Genomic DNA, 19,170 nt, shown 5'->3' on the forward strand with positions numbered 1-19,170 from the left:
AACAATATCTTCCCACCCACACAGTGAGAAAGCCAACCAAGGCTGTTTTGGTCATGGTTTTGATGTGCAGTTGTGCACATCAGAGAAGTTAACTAAACCTAGCCTCTCCAGCAGGCGGCACTAGTTGGACCACTCTGTGTGCTTTTGTCAGAGCGCTATCGGAGTGAGGAGGTGGTGCCTGCTACCAGCTAGCTTGTTAGGCACAACATAGAGGAAGAGGAAGAGAGAGGCCCAACTCAGCGGAAAATAGAGGGCCAACTCAGGTGGCGGTTTTTCGTTGTTTCGCTCACTAAGCAAGGCATTTTTGTATGGAGGTCAATGAGAGTGTCAAATTTCGGTCAACAACAAAAATGTATGGCTTATTTGCTACGTGAAATGTATCTGATCGAATAGAAGTTTCGTAATGGTTAAGTTGTTACGGCTGTACTGATAAAAGTAGGACACGTGACATCCCCGCAACTTTGAGAAAAAACGCTAAATGGGAGATGACAGTGCGGAGAATGTCTCTTTATATCTTGAAGGAATAAGGTTTGTTAATGATGAGCAGCTTATCGAAATACCAATCTTGAAGAATCCATTTGAGCTATCCAAACTGGTGGAGAGAGTGATGGGTAAAGTGAAGGATCTGAGGATCACGAGAGGCAGGTTTGTTTTGATTTTTTTTACTTCTGCGGATCAGAAGGAACGTGTGTGTTGCGCCTCTCGCGATTTGAAAATTTTGACGCGTGTCTCTTCGGAACAGGGCAACCCACAAGGAGGTAATATCTGGCGTCTCGTGGGAAGTTGATGTTAAAAGAGATGAAAAATATTCCTGGAGTGATTGATGCACGTCGGATGAATCGAGTGGTGGATGATGAAAAAGTGAAGAGTTTATCTGTTATTTTGTATTTTGATATGGAGTCCCTACTCAAGTGTCTTGGGGTATATAAAAAGTCAGAACATTTATCCCAAGATCACTGTAAAGCTTTTGGTCATGTGTCAAGGGTTTGCAGAAGGGAGAAACCGAGATGTCCAAGTTGTGGAAAATATAATTGAATGTGTTATAAAAGTGATGAAAAAGTGAACTGTTGCAATTGTGGTGGGAACAATGAAGCCACGTCTTTTGAATGCCCGACAAGGGGGAAAGAAAATGAGGTGGCCAAAGTTAGGGTTGTACAGAGCATTTCCTATGCAGCAGCGGTTAAAAGGGTTGAGGGTTTGAATGGTGCTCCTGAAGAGTCCATGGTGGTGGATAGGCCTTCAATGCAAGTTGCAGGGGTTGCCTTTCACCAAGATGATCCTGACATTTTTAAAGGTTAAAAAGGTGGACTTTGTGGCCTTTATCGCAATGGTGATTAATGGCACTGCCAAGATTTTAGAAAAGATCTAGGAAGATAGAAATCATTGTGGTTGCAGCGGAACGGTTCCTGGGGCTGAAAGATTTCTTGGCAAAAGAGTTACATGGAATATTGTCAAAAGCCCTACCACCATCTCAGGCCCTGGAGACTGAAAAGGGAGATATGGAGATTTAAAAGAAGGAAGAAATGGGAGTTTTGTTTTGTCAATGTACTATTTTATTTGGGTGGATTTAGTTAGTTTCCCTATTATGGCGCAGTGGTCTAAGGCACTGCATCGCAGTGCTAGCTGTGCCACTAGAGATCCTGGTTCGAATCCAGGCTCTGTCGTAGCAGGTCCGCGACCGGGAGACCCATGGGGCGGCGCACAATTGGCCCAGCGTTGTCCAGGGTAGGGGAGGGAATGGCCAGCAGGGATGTAGCTCAGTTGGTAGAGCATGGCGTTTGCAACGCCAGGGTTGTGGGTTCGATTCCCACGGGGGGCCAGTATGAAAAAAAAAAAATGTATGCGCTCACTAACTGTAAGTCGCTCTGGATAAGAGCGTCTGCTAAATTACTAAAATGTAAATGTAATGTATGGTTTTCTTTTGTTACATGGAATATTGGCAAAAGCCATATCACTCTCTCAGGTCCTATAGCATGAGAAGGGAGATATGGAGAACTAAAATAAGGAAGAAATGGGAGTTTTGTTTGTTTTGGCAATGTATTATTTTTATTTGGGTGGAGTAAGTTAGTATCACTATTAAGTATGGATTTATTTTTTATTTTATAGTTTCTAACCGTCCAGTTGGTGGCGGCAATACAACTTTTGGATGTAGTCCGCCATTAAAACCATAGAAGCTACTCTCGTCCTCTGCAGTTTCTGTCTTGAGGCGGTCAACAATGGTACAACTAGTGGGGTCTCTCCGAAAAGAGCTCGCTGACTCCTTATCCGTTTGCCGGGTGCTGGTGGTTGGAGCTGGAGGAATTGGCTGTGAGCTCTTGAAAAACATTGTTCTCACCGGCTTCAAAAATATAGAAGTGGTAAGTCGTGCAGGGGACCGACACTTGCCGCTACAGCCAGCCAGGGTGATATGAAAGGCCTAGCTAGCATGCTAGATAAGTTTAGCTAGTCTGAAAATAACACTATTCGAAAATGCCCATATGGCTATATGTAAGTGGTGAAGTTAGCTATTTAAATATAGTCATGAATGAACAGAAAACCACCTAGTTAACGGTTAAGTCACTTCATCCAAATTGTAAATTGCGTGCCATGTTCTGACTTCTTTGTGGTCTGCTAACGTTAGCTAGCCAATGTTAAGGAGTGTATGCTTGAAGGCTAGTTTTCTGTGCTAACAATGCCGGTGACTCTGAGAGATGCTGTTAAGCATTACGGTAAGTAGTTACATGCTATTGATTTTCTGGTTCATTAAGAAAGCTAAAGTTATGTGTTTTTGGTTTAGTTAATTAGACCATGCTGATCTTTCTAGAAAATCAAAAGTTATTACAGATTATTTTGGCAAGTTAGCTGGCCAAGTCATTGCCAGAACATACTGACCCTGCGGTTACGCTTGTTTACACCGAGCTGCAGGGGTCAAAATGCAATCATGGTTACATTACGGGTGCGTTCGTAAATTATCTCCAGTGAGTTGGAGTGCGCTCTAGGTCGTTCGTAAAGTCAGAGCGTTTCGCTCTCGGACAGAGCGCACACTAGACGCTCTGGCCAAAGAGAAGGGTTGATCTGGCAGTCAAGCTAGAAAACTACTTCCAGGCACAAAAGAGAACACCTCACTGACCATTTTATTTGCCCAAGCAGAGATGGGTAGGCCGTTTTCATGTTATCTAGGTTGTTAATGACTAACTGTGCTGCTGGCAACAATTTAAATAAACATTTTTGCAGACGTTTATTGACACTTGTCATTCAATGTATGTTTCGCATTTGTAAATTCATCAGTTATTCTGCACTCTGGCATACTCGGAGTGCTCTGATATCGGAGTAGATAGCCAGAGTGAATTTACTAATGCACACTTTGAGACCGTGGAGCCGGCGCGAGATATGGGTCTGAAAACGTACCTCAAAGCAGGGATAGATGTGGTCCTCTGTAGCTCAATTGGTGGAGCATGGCGTTCGATCCCCGGGACCACCCATACGTAAAAATGAATGCACACATGACTGTAAGTCGCTTTGGATAAAAGCGTCTGCTAAATGGCATATTATTATTATTATAGAATATGCCACTGCACTCCAAATGTTATCTTTATCGACACTGCTCCATCGAGAAGATTGAAGTACTGCTAGTCCTCATACTAGCTAGCAGTAGCCATTATGGAATGGCATGTCGCGTTGAACAACAAATGAGCTGATTGGCTGTCACTGCCATTCCAAAATGCGTAGGGTCAGTGTAAATAAGCTGTAGGGTCGGTATCTTCTGGCAGGGTAAGTCATTGATCTTGCTTTGTAGTATACACCTCAGATGTTTATAATGTGCAATTCTGTTAGGTAGCTATATACTTTGCTGCATGTAGCAAATTCTTTCATACAACATTCACACTTTCGGTGAACCTGTCCTGATGTTAATAAAACATGTTTTGTAGCTATCAATAATTGTGTTTTGGTAACTTACATTTTAGTCATTTAGCAGACGCTCTGGAGCGACTTACAGGAGCAATTAAGGTTAAGTGCCTTGCTCAAGGGCACATAGACAGATCTTTCACCTAGTCGGCTCGGGGATTAGAACCAGCGGTTCGGTTACTGGCACAACGCTCTTAACCACTAAGCTACCTGCCGCCCTTGGATTTGGAATTTCATTTGCTGTATCTGTGTTTATCTTATAGATTGATCTGGACACTATTGATGTGAGCAACCTGAACAGACAGTTCCTGTTCCAGAAGAAACATGTGGGAAAGTCCAAGGCTCAGGTAGGGGACCCATTGTTCTTTCACAAACATGTATCACCGCTTGACCCTTTTGGTCCATTCTCACTTTTGCTGTAGGCTATGTAGCTATACAACCAGAATATTATATGTCAGGGGTAGGCAACTAGATTCAGTCACAGGTTGATTGGGGGGGGGGGGTTAGCCCGCAGGCTGCCTGTTGCCAACCCCTGCTATATATGAACTTGCGGCTGTCTTGCAGGTGGCCAAAGAGAGTGTGCTGCAATTCTGTCCCACTGCCAATATCACGGCCTACCATGACAGCATCATGAAGTAAGTCAACTAGCTACTGTAGTTATGTGCATGATTGTTCTTTGTGCATATGGTATTTTATTGTGTGTGTTTGTGTCACCATGAGTTGCTGATGTGAAAACTGATGTCCTTGGTCTGTATGTCCTTCCCAGTCCAGATTACAACGTGGAATTCTTCAGGAACTTCATGCTTGTCATGAATGCCTTGGACAATCGAGGTATAGTGATATCTCATGCCTTCCTAATGAAACCTTCAATACTGATCCCTAGTCAATTTGCCTCTGTGGAGTATATTTGGTATCTTTTCCCAATTATTATGGTCCTTGTCTTACTGCCAGCCAAAGTTCCCTCTAAGCTGCGCGCAGTAGCCCGATACTGCTGTACAGCTCCCAGGGACTGCCACACAGAAGAAATATCAGCCCATGGAGAGAAGCACGAGATTGAACTTCACCAAACTTTCTAGAATTTTCCCTGTTAACTCTATCAACATTTCCCTTTACTGTGGCAATTGTGATCGAATCAATGCAATATTAGCCGCTTTCAATGCAACATACCGAAACAAAATGAGCTATGCAAGAGATTTTGCAAGAGATTTTGTTGTAGGCAGAACGCATCGGAGTAGGATTCTATTGCATTGACACACACGACTCAGCCCGTACTCTACACAGACCGGTGTGGCATAACCAATCAGAGCTGCAGTAGGCCTATATGCAAATAGATCAATGCCATATATGGATCTGTGGCATTTACTTTGATCTGAACTGTTTCCAGCATGAGCGGTCCTGAGTAGATGCGCTTGTTTTGAGATCAAAGCGAGAGCTGCATGTAGCTACGTGTGCACATTTTGTTCATATCCTTTGCCAGTTAGTGAGTTATTAGCCCAGTTATAGATCATTTGTAGTCAGCAAAAAGGGAGTGATTGCTTCCTACAAGAGCTCAAAACATGTACATTTCTAGAGCCTTTTTTTGTCTTAAAGGGGCAGTGTTGTATTTTGAGGCAGGCTTGAATAAGCTAAGTAGCCAATAGGCAGAGGGTAGCATAATTTGTCTGATTTCCTGTAATAATGGTATGGGAATAATAATGCATTTTATTTTGTAAAGTGGTTTCTTGCATCAAACAACACAACACCATTTTCAGGCCCCTCTTGTCTGAAGGGCAAGTGGATGAACAGGTTAATGTCAAGCCCTGCATGTTGTTTAAAAAAAAAAGTAGGCCTACATTGAACACCACACATTAGCTGCTACTGTAGGCTGAATGATAGAACAGCTATTTCCATGTTAAAATGTTATGGGATGCATTTTCTCCATTGTTTATGATGGTAGGCCACTCTGGTATGTCTACATTATGATCAAGTAGCCTACTTTGCCACTGTTAAAACTGTAATTTAAAGCGGTTACAGCCTTGGTGTTAACAGTAAACGTGCGCTGGATGTTGCACAGAATTTTCACAACAGTCAAGTTTGCGCTCAGCAGACCTTAAATTTGCTCAGTGCCAAAAACATTTGAGGGAACATTGCCGCCAGCTGAATCTTTTCTTCCTTGCAGCGGCTCGTAACCATGTGAACCGGATGTGTCTCGCAGCTGACATTCCCCTTATTGAGAGTGGCACAGCTGGCTACCTTGGGCAGGTGACCGTTATTAAGAAGGTAAGACACAATGGATGTGTGTCTCAGATGAGTTTAACAATTTCATTGTGAATCACATATGTGCGTAGTTGTGTCAACCACAACCCGTGAGTAACAATTAGATGAATGGTCATGTTCAGCACCAATCTAACACATAAAACAACAACCTCCCTCTTCTTGCTTTTACACACTACAGGATCTGTGAGGATAATGTTCTATACACTGATCTTTACAGGAAACCTACTGATCGTAACAGTTTGTTGAGGGCTGATAGTTGTCACCCGCTTCCCTAGAAAAACAGTTTGCCTACAGCCAATTCTGTCGAATCAAAATAATTTGCAAAAAACAATCAGATTTCGACAGAAATATGGCTGAGACGCAAAGAAAATTCAAGGAGATGGGGTACAAAAATTGTGAGATTAATATAATATTAATACTGCCATTGAGAAAATTCAAAACGAATTGAGACATGATCTCTTTCAATGACATTCTCGCAAAAATAAGCATTCTTGTGTTCTAACTACACGCTATTCAAAGTGCTCTGAACAAATTAAGGGAATCGTTCACAAACATTGGCACATTCTAAGATCTGATGACAGTATCAGTAATGTGTTTTCGGACCCTCCCTTGGTCGTATTCTCGCGGGGCAGAAATCTCAGATCAATTGGTAAACTCTGATGTACCACCCCAAAATATCCTTGCACAACGTCTATTTGCACCTCTACCGGATGGAAACTACAAGTGTCCTTGTGGTAAAAATGATGTGGGTAAAACAAAGCGCGAATTAAAAGTACAAATCTCGGAGCGTCATAGCACCATTCGGTGCAAAAACTCGACATACCCAGTCGCGGCCCACTATTTGGAAGCGAACCACTCTATTTCGTCCCTACGTTATATCGGCATCAAACATGCCACCCTCCCTAGGAGAGGGGTTGACCTCGACAACTTATTGTTAAAATGAGAGGCTGCCTGGATCTTTAATTTAAAGACCCTTGCTCCCTTCGGTCTCAACGTAGACTTTGATCTGAAGCCATTCTTTTGATTATTGTGATTTTGCTATTTATTGTAAATGTTTGTAGGCCTATGTAGCCAAATTGTATCTATGATCGTATGCTATCCATTCATGTTTTTTGTATGTTCTGTTTATCTGTGAATTAACCAATGATATCAGGCCACACCCGGCGATGATTACAGACAACTGTGTGTGTCCTTTGACATTATATAAACTAGTGACCCGCAGTGTTTGGCATTATACCCTGATGAAGACAGCTTGTCTGTCGAAACGTTGGTTATTCAACTATTGCATCTGAGCTCCTAGAGTGTGCGGCTTTTCTTTTTCAAGGGTTCTACTCCGTTAGCCAGCACCTCGCCTAAATAGGTGTGCGTTTCTTTCGCCTACAAAAACAGCACCAATATAACACATAATAACAACAACCTCCCTCTTCTTGCTTTTACACACTACAGGGTCTTACTGAGTGCTATGAGTGCCAGCCCAAACCCACACAGAAAACATTCCCTGGCTGCACCATTCGCAACACCCCATCTGAGCCCATACATTGCATTGTGTGGGCCAAGTACCTCTTCAAGTAAGTCTAGTAAAAGTGCTTTCATCTCTCTAGTAGTAAACAATTGTGAAATAGATCATGAATATTCATTTCACCCAATAGGGAGTTAATGATGGGATTCCTGGCAGAGATCTGTTATTGCTGTCCGGTTGGTTGAGATTACGCCCATGGCATTGACAATCAGTTCTATCTACATCTCCACCTCAGCCAGCTTTTTGGAGAGGAAGATGCAGATCAAGAGGTGTCCCCTGACACAGCTGACCCAGAGCTTTCATGTAAGTATAACAAAACACTTGAAAATTCTTCAACTGCCACCCTCCCTGGCCTCCATGAACCAGAGGAGTGAGACTGAGTCGTGTGCACTAAAAGGCTGCTGTGTACTCTGGGCTTCATTGGGATAATAATACATGCCATGGGATATTTGTCGCCTATTCTCAGGGAACCCTGCAGACACTGAAGCCCGAGCCAAAGCATCTGACCAGGATGGAGATATCAAACGTGTGTCCACTAAGGACTGGGCACGTTCCACTGGCTACGACCCAGTCAAACTCTTCAACAAGGTAGGCTTAAGGGTGAACAAGTATTTACTAGGGGACTGCTTAATATGGCCCCATGTCTTGTTGTCAAGCAGCTTATTAGCATCTAAGCTATGGTTATTAAAATGTATAGAAATAGCAAATAGTCCATGACTATATTTGTGTGGTCCTCCAGCTTTTTAAAGATGACATCCGGTACCTCCTGACCATGGACAAGCTGTGGAAGAAGAGGAAAGCCCCACTGCCTCTGGATTGGCTTGAGCTTCAGAAACTTAGTAAGATATTAGCATCCTATATTATATTGCTCCAAGTTGAATTGAATTATAAGATTTTCTGCTAAATGGCATATATTATTATATTATTTTCTAGTTAATTATCTGGTGTTTTTAGTTTGAGGTTTAGGTTTGTGATTCTCTCTCTCTGGTTGTCTGATAGCGTGTCCCCAGGAGGTGACTGGGACGGGATTGAAGGACCAGCAGGTGTTGGGTGTGGCAGGCTACTCCCAGCTCTTCTCCCGCAGCGTGGAAACCCTGCGCTCCATGCTGGCTGACAAAGGGGATGGAGCAGAGCTTGTGTGGGACAAGGTGAGGACACACAGGGGAATGGATTTGGATGGGTAACTGTGCAGGGTCTAAACTGGACCACAATATATTATCAAGGTACAACAGACCGGAGAAGATGATGCTCTCATAGTTTAAGCTTAAAGTTGCATTGATAGTTCTTTGGCAGTCCATTTGATTGTCTTCCTCCTCTTGTTGCTAGGACGACCCTCCAGCGATGGACTTTGTGACAGCAGCCGCCAACCTGCGCATGCATATTTTCAGCATGAACATGAAGAGCCGTTTTGACATCAAGTGTGGGTATTTTGGGTGAAAGCTGTCTGGAGGTTGTAAAGTAAAAAAAATAAAGTTAAATGTTATTTTGACAATTTATTATTAATAAAGATTTTACGTTATTGATTTTTTTATTTTGCTATGTCTGTTTCCAAGTAAGGTGTTTTGATGTGTTTTAAATTGTTCCTTGCAGCCATGGCAGGGAACATCATCCCAGCGATCGCCACGACCAATGCAGTCATTGCTGGCCTCATAGTGCTGGAGGCACTGAAGATTCTTTCAGGAGATGTGGAGCAGTGTCGCACGGTGAGAAATCAGGAGTGATCCTTTCTGTTAAGGGTGGTACTAAACCTTCTAACATTTCGTCCCCTGCACATCAGGGGCCCGTGTAGCTCAGTTGGTAGAGCAATGGCGCTTGCAACGCCAGGGTTGGTATATATATATATATATATATATATATATCCAACCACATGTGCGCCTTTGTGTGTGCACGTCATGTGAGACTAACTAGAGCTGCATTGATAAACCGATAATTACAGACACCGACATTGCCCTCTTACCAAAGCTTATTTTGGTCATTAGGCTACACAACGTTCCTGCAGATTTTTTTTTTGTTCTAAAACCATTCTTTGGTCAACAGTAATGTGCATTAACCTGCTTCCGTCAATGAAAGTACACTACGTGACCAAAAGTATGTGGACACCTGCTCGTCGAACATCTCATTCCAAAATCATGGGCATTAATATGGAGCTGGCCCCCTTTTTGCTGCTATAACAGCGTCCACTCTTCTGGGAAGGCTTTCCACTAGGTGTTGGAACATTGCTGCAGGGACTTGCTTCCAGTCAGCCACAAGAGCATTAGTGAGGTTGGGCGATTAGTCCTGGCTCGCAGTCGGTGTTCCAATTCATCCCTAAGGTGTTCGATGGGGTTGAGGTCAGGGCTCTGCAGGCCAGTCAAATTCTTCCACACCGATCTCGACAAACCATTTCTGTATGGACCTCGCTTTGTGCACGCGGGCAATTTCATGAAACAGGAAAGGGCCATCCCCCAAACTTTTGCCACAAAGTTGGATGCACAGAATCGTCTAGAATGTCATTGTATGCTGTAGCCTTAAGATTTCCCTTCACTGGAACTAACAGCCCCAGACCATTAGTCCTCCACCAAACTTTATAGTTGGCACTATGAATTGGGGCAGGTAGCATTCTCCTGGCATCCGCCAAACCCAGATTAGTCCGTCGGACTGCCAGATGGTGAAGCGTGATTATCACTCCCAGAGAATGCGTTTCCACTGCTCCAGTGTCCAATTGCGATGAGCTTTGCACCACTCCAGCCGACGCTTGGCATTGCTCATTCCTCTTGTTACTATTTTTATTATTTTTTAACTCCACACCATTGGAAAGGGCTTGTAAGCAAGCATTTCACTGTAAATTATACGCCTGTTGTATTCGGTGCATGTGACAAATTGATTTGAATTATGTAGCATATAAGCGTGGCCTAGGCCAATATGCACAAAAACATGCAGGCAAATTAATCTCTAAAGAGCCAAAAATATATTGGATTATTCTGGATCCTGTTTTGACACGTTGCACATAAATATCCATCATGCATTCCCTGAACATAATATGAATTATCTAACTTCTTTCATGTCTTACTTGGCACCGGAAAAAGTCAGTCTAGAGCTCTCCTCCTTAGCTACCTTGCTTCGAAGTATAGCCATTTGATACCTGATTCACTGAATTAAGGAATTATTTTCTTATACTTTTTGGTTTGTAGGCTAATGTTCTAATGTTATAGCATAATACCTCCAAGAGAGCCATTGAGTGTGTAGACTTGTTCCAGCCATACTCTTAACACCAGATTCTACAAATCAACTGCTCAACAGGACCATGTTAATCTGACTCCTGTGTGTTTGAGCAGTGCTGGATCAAAAGCCTGCACACCCAGTGGCCTAGCTCTCCAGATGGAGAGTTGACCACGTGTTTCATACAGTAACAGTGCTGTATATTTGACTTTAAGGCATTTTTTTCACAGTGGTATCGTTATGATATTGAGTATCATTATACTAGGCTGGTTTTGGTATCAAAGCCGAAATTCTGAACACTTAGTTTGTGATCTAGCTAATGATTAGTCCATTGGGGTAGCCTAAACAAATGCAGATGGGCAACCCAATGCTTCAGCCATCTATAGCCTAGCCACTATGCTACATCAGTAAGCCTACAGAAGAATTCTCATTGCTAAAATGTCACACCTTCCTGATAATATAAGCCATGTAGGCTATAGCCTTTGGTGAAAGAGTCAGCCCTAAAAAATGACTTTTTGCCAACATGGGCTCATTTCTGGCACGTGTGTGTGGTGCGTGCAGACACCAAATTGGTATTAAATTGCATTCCAAGTGCCATTAAAAAGGTCTTAGTCTTAGATTCAACTTCATTGAACCTGCAGATACCCTGTGGTTGTGAATAATTTAATGGCAACTTATGGCTGTTTTAGTGTATATCTAATGTGCTCTGAAACCTATTCCAATGTCCCTTCCTGTATGGTCTTCCTAGATCTTCCTGAACAAGCAGCCCAACCCCAGGAAAAAGCTGCTGGTTCCGTGTGCTTTGGACCCACCCAGTGCCAACTGTTATGTGTGCGCCAGCAAGCCAGAAGTCACAGTCAAACTGAATGTGCACAAAACTCTTGTGCTGGCCCTTCAAGACAAGGTAATGCATGCCTCTCTGGCTCCTTTTTTGCATGTGCTCATGCTTACAATCAGACTGATAAAGCCAGACAAACGCACAGACTAATACAGACATTGTTGGCCAGTGATGCACACATTTTTGACCAGGGAGGCAGAGCGAGCCAGGTAGATAATGACTAGAGGGTTGCATGTAAATCTAAACAAAACCGATCTTGTTTGTTTTGTTGTTGCTATCACCATGACACAGTGAAATGTGATCAGCATATCCTGTGTTCAGCTAAATATTCTTCTTTCTTTGTGTTAGATATTAAAAGAGAAGTTTGGGATGGTGGCGCCAGATGTGCAGATCGAGGATGGGAAAGGGACAATCCTTATCTCCTCTGAGGAGGGTGAAACTGAAGGTATGAGACAATCACAGAATATTATCAGACTGTCCCAAAGGAGACCAGTAGAGGATGCCAACCTCTTCCCATGGTGACTGCATATTGCACTCAACAGTATTAAGGATGTGCATGTGAAATATTTGTACTATTCAAATAATATCATGACATTTGTTTGGATAGTCGAAATGCATGTTTTTTTGTAAAACTTTTTTTCTAAATAGCTCTTGTTTGCTGAGCGACTCGGGAGAGCTGCAGAAGGGCAGGGGCCAGTGTATGTGATGAGAGAGAGCGCGCGAAAGTAGCCATGCTAGATTGACAAACTTGCTGCTATAGATTATCTATCATACCATCTGGTAATGCCTGTCTTGACTGCATCAAATCGATGTAAAGTAGCTAGCTATACTAGCCAACTAAGTTAGCTAGCTAGCAAGGCTAATTGAGGCACTCCTCGTCCTTGCCTACAACCACTACATTCAGATTAAACAACAGCCTACCTGTTGGTTGCTCATTGTTTTCTACTCCTCACTACGGTATCTTGATTCTGTAATTTGAATTCCATTATGCACTGATAAAAAATATCCCACTTCACTTTCAAGGCTACATATGCAGCCTCTGACTGATTGCCCTACAATAATGTATTTTTTATGGGGTGCACGTTAGTGGTGCGTAGGTCAGCTGTTTGTTCACCCGTACCCACCCGCAATCGCTAATAACCTGACTATATGTGAAAATCTGAGGCCCGACCCTAAACTGCAAATATAGAAAATGCGCTGTAGGCTACAGCGGAACGATTTTTTGACGGGGTGCAGGATTTTTAGATATGTTTCTGCTTATAATTTCTGACATTTTGGTAGGCTATTTGTTTGTCAACTTGTCTATAATTAGATTCATTAAACAAAGAGTGTACAAAACATTAGGAACACCTGCTCTTTCCATGACATAGACTGACCAGGTGAATCCAGGCGAACGCTATGATCCCTTATTGATGTCACCTGTTAAATCCACTTCAATCAGTGTAGATTGTTGAGGAAAACTCGTTCCAGGAATCAGGCAGAACTCATTTATTAGCAGTAAGAGTTTATTCAAGCAATTGCAGGGAAGCTTACCCTCAGGATGAAACCGGAGAGAAAAACGTACAAATGTACAAATTACCTAGTAAGTTATAAACTTCACCTACACAAAGAACTGCTTACCCCTCCAAGAGGGAGGCAAGCTTACATGAGATCAGAGATACTTAGCTCTACTCCCTTAGAGCATTAAAACAAACTAAAGCAGGTTCTAACCCATGGGTGGGCAAACCTTTTGGCTCAAGGGCTACATTGAGTTTTTGAAACCAAGTGAAGGGCCACATACTATGCATGACAAAACATGTGAAGCCTTTATTCATTTTCACATTGACACGCAACTACTAGTGTACTGTAGGTGTACATATGCTTGTAGAACCATTCTACCCTTGTACCATCTCTACACTTGTTTTTTGTGAACACATTTCTCACAATTGATATAATTTATAACATCATAAGGAACTATTCTCATCTCCATTGTGAGCCATATTTACAGTTATCCAATCATCTCACCCCAAATCTGACTGATTAGTTATTACCTGTATCCAAGTGCATTGCTGGATAATTCTCACTGCATTTTTATTAGATTTTATTTCACCTTTATTTAACCAGGTAAGCCAGTTGAGAACAAGTTCTCATTTACAACTGCGACCTGGCCAAGATAAAGCAAAGCAGTGCGATTAAAAACAACAACAACACAGAGTTACATACGGAATACACAAAACGTACATTCAATAACACAATAGAAAATCTATATACAGTGTGTGCAAATGTAGTAAGTTATGGAGGTAAGGCAATAAATAGGCCATAGTTCAAAATAATTACAATTATAATTTAGTATTAACACTGGAGTGATAGATGTGCAGAAGATGTGCAAATAGAGATACTGGGGTGCAAATGACCAAAATAAATAACAATGTAAATAACAATATGGGGATGAGGTAGTTGGGTGGGATAATTACAGATGGGCTGTGTACAGGTACAGTGATCGGTAAGCTGCTCTGACAACTGATGCTTAAAGATCGTGAGGGAGATAAGTGTCTCCAGCTTCAGAGATTTTTGCAGTTCGTTCCAGTCAAGGAATGGGGACCAAAGGAGGTGTTGGCTTTGGGGATGACCAGTGAGATATACCTGCTGGAACGCATACTACGGGTGGGTGTTGCTATGGTGACCAATGAGCTAAGATAAGGCGGGGATTTGCCTAGAAGGGATTTATAGATGACCTGGAGCCAGTGGGTTTGGCAACGAATATGTATTGAGAGCATACAGGTCACAATGGTGGGTAGTATATGGGGCTTTGGTGACAAAACGGATGGCACTGTGATCGGCTACATCCAGTTTGCTGAGAATGGTGTTGGAAGCTATTTTGTAAATGACATCGCCGAAGTCAAGGATCGGTAGGATAGTCAGTTTTACGAGGGCATGTTTAGCAGCATGAGTGAAGGAGGCTTTGTTGCGAAATAGGAAGCCGATTCTAGATTTAACTTTGGATTGGAGATGCTTAATGTGAGTCTGGAAGGAGAGTTTACAGTCTAACCAGACACCTAGGTATTTGTAGTTGTCAACATATTCTAAGTCAGAGCCGCCGAGAGTAGTGATTCTAGTCGGTCAGGAGGGTGCAAGCAGCGTTCGATTGAAGAGCATGCATTTAGTTTTACGAGCAGTTGGAGGCCACGGAAGGAGTGTTGTATGGCATTGAAGCTCGTTTGGTTGTTAACACAGTGTCCAATGAAGGGCCAGATGTATACAAAATGGTGTCGTCTGCGTAGAGGTGGATCTGAGAGTCACCAGCAGCAAGAGCGACATCATTGATATACACAGAGAATAGAGTCGGCACGAGAATTGAACCCTGTGGCACCCCCATAGAGACTGCCATAGGTCCAGACAACAGGCCCTCCGATTTGACACATTGAACTCTATCTGAGAAGTAGTTGGTGAACAAGGCGAGGCAGTCATTAGAGAAACCAAGGCTATTTAGTCTGCCAATAAGAATGCGGTGATTGACAGAGTCAAAAGCCCTGGCCAAGTCGATGAAGACGGCTGCACAGTACTGTCTTTTATCGATCGCGGTTATTATATCGTTTAGGACCTTGAGCGTAGCTGAGGTATACCCATGACCAGCTCGGAAACCAGATTGCAGAGCGTAGAAGGTACGGTGGGATTCTAAATGGTCGGTGATCTGTTTGTTAACTTGGCTTTCAAATACTTTCGAAAGGCATAACCATCACCATGAAAAAGCATAATCCTTGCCTACCCCAGTCACAGTTATTCAAGTCTTAATGTGAACAATGGGTCTGGTCGCCTCTCTTGGCAAGGGCATCAAAGTCTGGTGTGATCTTTGATGTAGAGATTCTCAGAACAGCTGACAAGTGGTCATTTGTTAAATTTGACCTGTGACGGGATTTATTGTAATTCATGACTGAGAACGTTTGTTCACACACATATGTGGACCCGAATAAAACAAGCATCCTTTGGGCGTGCTTTTTAATGTTTGGAAACTTTGTTTCATTCAGTGAGCCATAGAACTGGTCTATTGTTGCTGTTTTGTACTTCTCCTTCAAAGCACTGTCACATTGGATGTCAATGAGCTCCAATTGTGTGTCTGGTGGTGCTTTCTCACTGTCGAAAGAGAACAACATAAGTTTGGCCTTGAATGCTTTCACGTTGGAATACAGTTCATGCACAAAAAATGTCCCTGCAGTTTCACATTTAGATCGTTCAGATGCCCCAATATGTCCTCACCGAAAGCAAAGTCGCCCAGCCAGTCTGTGTCTTTCAACACGGAGAAGTCGTCAGCTTTACCAACCGTATCAAGGAACACACAGCAAAATACTTTTCCCAGGCTTAGCCAGCGCACATTTGAATGGTACATCAAGTCCTGGTTCTCTGCCTCTGTGTCATTGAGCAGCTGAATGAACTGACGATGGTTAAGCCCCCTTGCCCGTATAAAGTTGAAGTTTTACATGCACTTTGACAACATTTTCCAGCTTTAACACACTTTTACACAGGGCTTCCTGATGAATAATACAGTGTAGAAATATCAATTCCTCCGAGTTAGGGCTTTCTTATTTTACTTTGCTTGGAAAATGACGATTGAGATTATATTCCTTAAAAACGGCAACACTTTCTTGGCATATCAGTCATACCGCTTTATGTCCAATATTAGTAAGAAAGTATTTTGCTGTCCATTCTTCTTTAAACACACGACATTCAGAGTCCACTTTTCTCATTTTCACAGCACTCATTTTTCACGGCAAAAGTCATCAAGCAATGAAGTGGCTATGATGACTGAGCGCATTCTGAATCTGACTGTAGGCCCAAATACAGAGCGCGCTGCCAGCGGCATCTATTGGAGGTTGTTTGTATATCATGGAATGAATAATTTTAGGCCAAAAATCGTAACTCAAATATAATATTTAATACATAAAAAAAATGTATTGTGGGCTGGATTGAAGTGCCCGGTGGGCTTACTTTGGTCCCTTGATACCAATTTAGCAACATTTGCGCGCCACAACTTCTAGAATCCATGCCCTGAAGAATTCAGGCTGTTCTGGAGGTAAAGGGGGGTCCGACCCGGTACTAGATGGGTATACCTAATAAAATTGTATGTAGCAATGTCACATGGATGATTATTTAATTCAGACAAAGCCTTTTGATTGTTAAAATACGTTTTTGTTTTTTATAAAAAATGAATACTTAAGCAAGTAATCGAATACTAACGTCCGTTCGGATAATCGATTAACTGTGCCCACCCCTAAATGGTATACTCTCTTATTATCATCAGTGTATATATATATATTTTCATGCACCATTCTCTTCTCATAGCAAACAACAGCAAGTTCCTGTCTGACTTTGGGATTCGAAATGGCAGCCGCCTGCAAGTGGATGACTTTCTGCAGGATTACACACTCCTGGTTAACGTGATTCACTGGTAAGATGGGATGTATTTCTCTGTGTGCTGTATAGGCCTTTGTATTCACATGACTAATGTACATTTGTTTCCTTAATGTAACTGTATTTCTGCTGTTGTCTGAAAAAGTGAAGACTTGGCGAAGGATGTGGAGTTTGAGGTGGTGGGTGACGCCCCTGACAAAGCTCCAACCCCACCCAGTGCACAAGCAGAGGGCAAGAACGTCGCCAATGGCAACACAGACTCTGCAGAACCGTCCACCTCTTCCAAAGGTGAGCAAAACCGACATTGTCTACAGAAATTGACTATTTTAGACATCTGATCATTCAAATCCTGGTCATAAGTAATCTGTCCTGTCCTTAAACCATTTGTTTATAGTGCTGAGAATCATGAGGCAATGTTTGTTCTGTAGCTGAATGTAAACTCTCTAAAGTGGTACAGGTAAATATTGTCTCTTGCTTTCCTTTCACGTCCTAGTCCCTGCTGAACAGAATGATGTTCTGATAGTTGATTCAGACGAGGAGGAGCCTTCCTCTAGCGCTATGGATGTCAGCATGGAGTCAGGAGGCCACAAGAGGAAGCTCCATGATGCTGAGACAGGCGAGGCCTCAGCTAAGCGCCAATGCCTGGGCCAACCCTCGGCTGATGATGATGACATCATTGCACTAGACTAGTATGTCTCTCCTGATTCCCCCCCCCCCCCCCCACCCCCCCCTCCTTTAGAAGAAGGAAACGGTTTTGTTTTCATACGCCGTTCCTCTTACCAAACATTTGTAAATATAAATGTACAAAACTGTTACGTTTGCCAGTTATTTCTTTTGGTCAACAGAGTACTGTGATAAAATCTTTGTAATGTAAAAAAAATATATATATGTGTGTGTATTTGTTTCGTCTCAAGTCGGGGTGTGTTTTTTTGGGAGACTGAAATAAACATTTTAAAGGTGCTACACCTAGAACTCCTCCCCTATGTGGAAGCTAGGTGAATTGCAACAGCACTAGGCTGCATTCAAAACAAATCCCCCCCCTCCCCTGCATCCCATTTCCCGTAACATGGCTTGAGCCTTTTACTTTCGGTTTTGGTCCACCAGCTTCAAATAGCTGTAAAATACATATTTTTTGTTATTGAAAATATATTTCAGAGATTTAGCTGGAATCTACTCTATTCAGTGCTTGTTTTCTCACATAAACTGAAATTGAGCGAACAGTGTAGGATTCTTGCAACCAGGAAATGAATGAGCGATTTCTACATAGGCCACTTGACCAGATTTCCACTAGATAACTCAGCCACAAAGTCAAAATACCTTTCCCATTTTGACAACGGATGCCGCTCTGGCGTGAGAAATCAATAGGTGAATATCACAGCCAATCACAACACTGGTAAGTAATACTGTGAAACACTCATTCCACTGTTACTGCAGATATATTATGGACATTTTCTGAAACTACAATGCAAATGTAAAAATCCTGTGTAGAACCTTTAATACCAATTTATTTATTTTTTTATCTACGATTTTTTTTGGGGAAAACCTCCCTGGTCTTTGTGGTTGAATCTGTTTTGAAATTCACTGCTCGACTGAGGGACCTTAAAATTATCTGTATGTGTGGGGTACAGAGATGATGTAGTCAATCAAAAATCATGTTAAACACTTATTGCTCACAGTGTCCGTGCAACTTATTATGTGACTTGTTAAGCAACATTTTACTCCTGAACTTATTTAGACTTGCCATAACAAAGGGGTTGAATACTTATTGACTAACATTTCAGCTTTTCCTTTTTAATTAATTTGGGAAAATTTGGAAAATACATAATTCCACTTTGTGTAGGCCAGTGACGACAAATCTGTTTAATCAATTTTAAATTCAGTGGGACAAAATGTGGAAAAGGTCGAGGGGTGTGAATACTTTCTGAAGGGACTGTATATGTTTGGAACATCAGTATTGTGAAGCCCTTTCATTGCTTGGTTTTGGTTTGACAATAAGTGATGTCTTGTTTTTGCCACAGTTGTCTTCTAAAGGGTTCAGATGGAGAAAATACCTAATTATATAGCAATTACAACATAGGGGAACAGAAAT

The 19,170-nt window shown here is 42.3% G+C and overlaps 1 protein-coding gene across 3 annotated transcripts; it reads left to right on the plus strand.

The window, feature by feature from the left end:
* Positions 1-202: 202 nt before the first annotated feature.
* Positions 203-18,041, plus strand: LOC311135424 (SUMO-activating enzyme subunit 2-like). Of its 3 annotated transcripts, XM_084169371.1 has the most exons (18): positions 203-263; positions 2,194-2,357; positions 4,149-4,232; positions 4,450-4,520; positions 4,652-4,716; positions 6,044-6,144; positions 7,588-7,709; positions 7,896-7,963; positions 8,127-8,248; positions 8,400-8,499; positions 8,660-8,808; positions 8,987-9,080; positions 9,251-9,363; positions 11,607-11,762; positions 12,045-12,141; positions 17,013-17,118; positions 17,227-17,369; positions 17,575-18,041. In XM_084169371.1, the coding sequence occupies exons 2-18, from the start codon at positions 2,217-2,219 to the stop codon at positions 17,769-17,771; spliced, it is 1,929 nt and encodes a 642-aa protein (XP_084025497.1). In that variant the 5' UTR covers positions 203-263; positions 2,194-2,216; the 3' UTR covers positions 17,772-18,041. The 3 variants fall into 3 exon arrangements, 2 of the variants coding, with proteins under 2 accessions (XP_084025497.1, XP_084025496.1); XR_014613761.1 differs by lacking the exon at positions 203-263 and having other exon boundaries at positions 2,143-2,357; positions 17,232-17,369; XM_084169370.1 differs by lacking the exon at positions 203-263 and having other exon boundaries at positions 2,144-2,357.
* Positions 18,042-19,170: the final 1,129 nt, after the last annotated feature.

The sequence above is a fragment of the Coregonus lavaretus genome (genome assembly GCF_964263955.1).
Source record: "Coregonus lavaretus genome assembly, chromosome: 9".
Lineage (NCBI taxonomy): Eukaryota > Metazoa > Chordata > Actinopteri > Salmoniformes > Salmonidae > Coregonus > Coregonus lavaretus.

Coding starts and splice junctions, on each gene's coding strand:
- LOC311135424 (XM_084169371.1), top strand. CDS start 2,217: ATGGTACAACTAGTGGGGTCTCTCCGAAAAGAGCTCGCTGACTCCTTA. Junction 8,500..8,659: donor GCTTGAGCTTCAGAAACTTA/GTAAGATATTAG, acceptor GTTGTCTGATAG/CGTGTCCCCAGGAGGTGACT. Junction 12,142..17,012: donor TGAGGAGGGTGAAACTGAAG/GTATGAGACAAT, acceptor CTCTTCTCATAG/CAAACAACAGCAAGTTCCTG.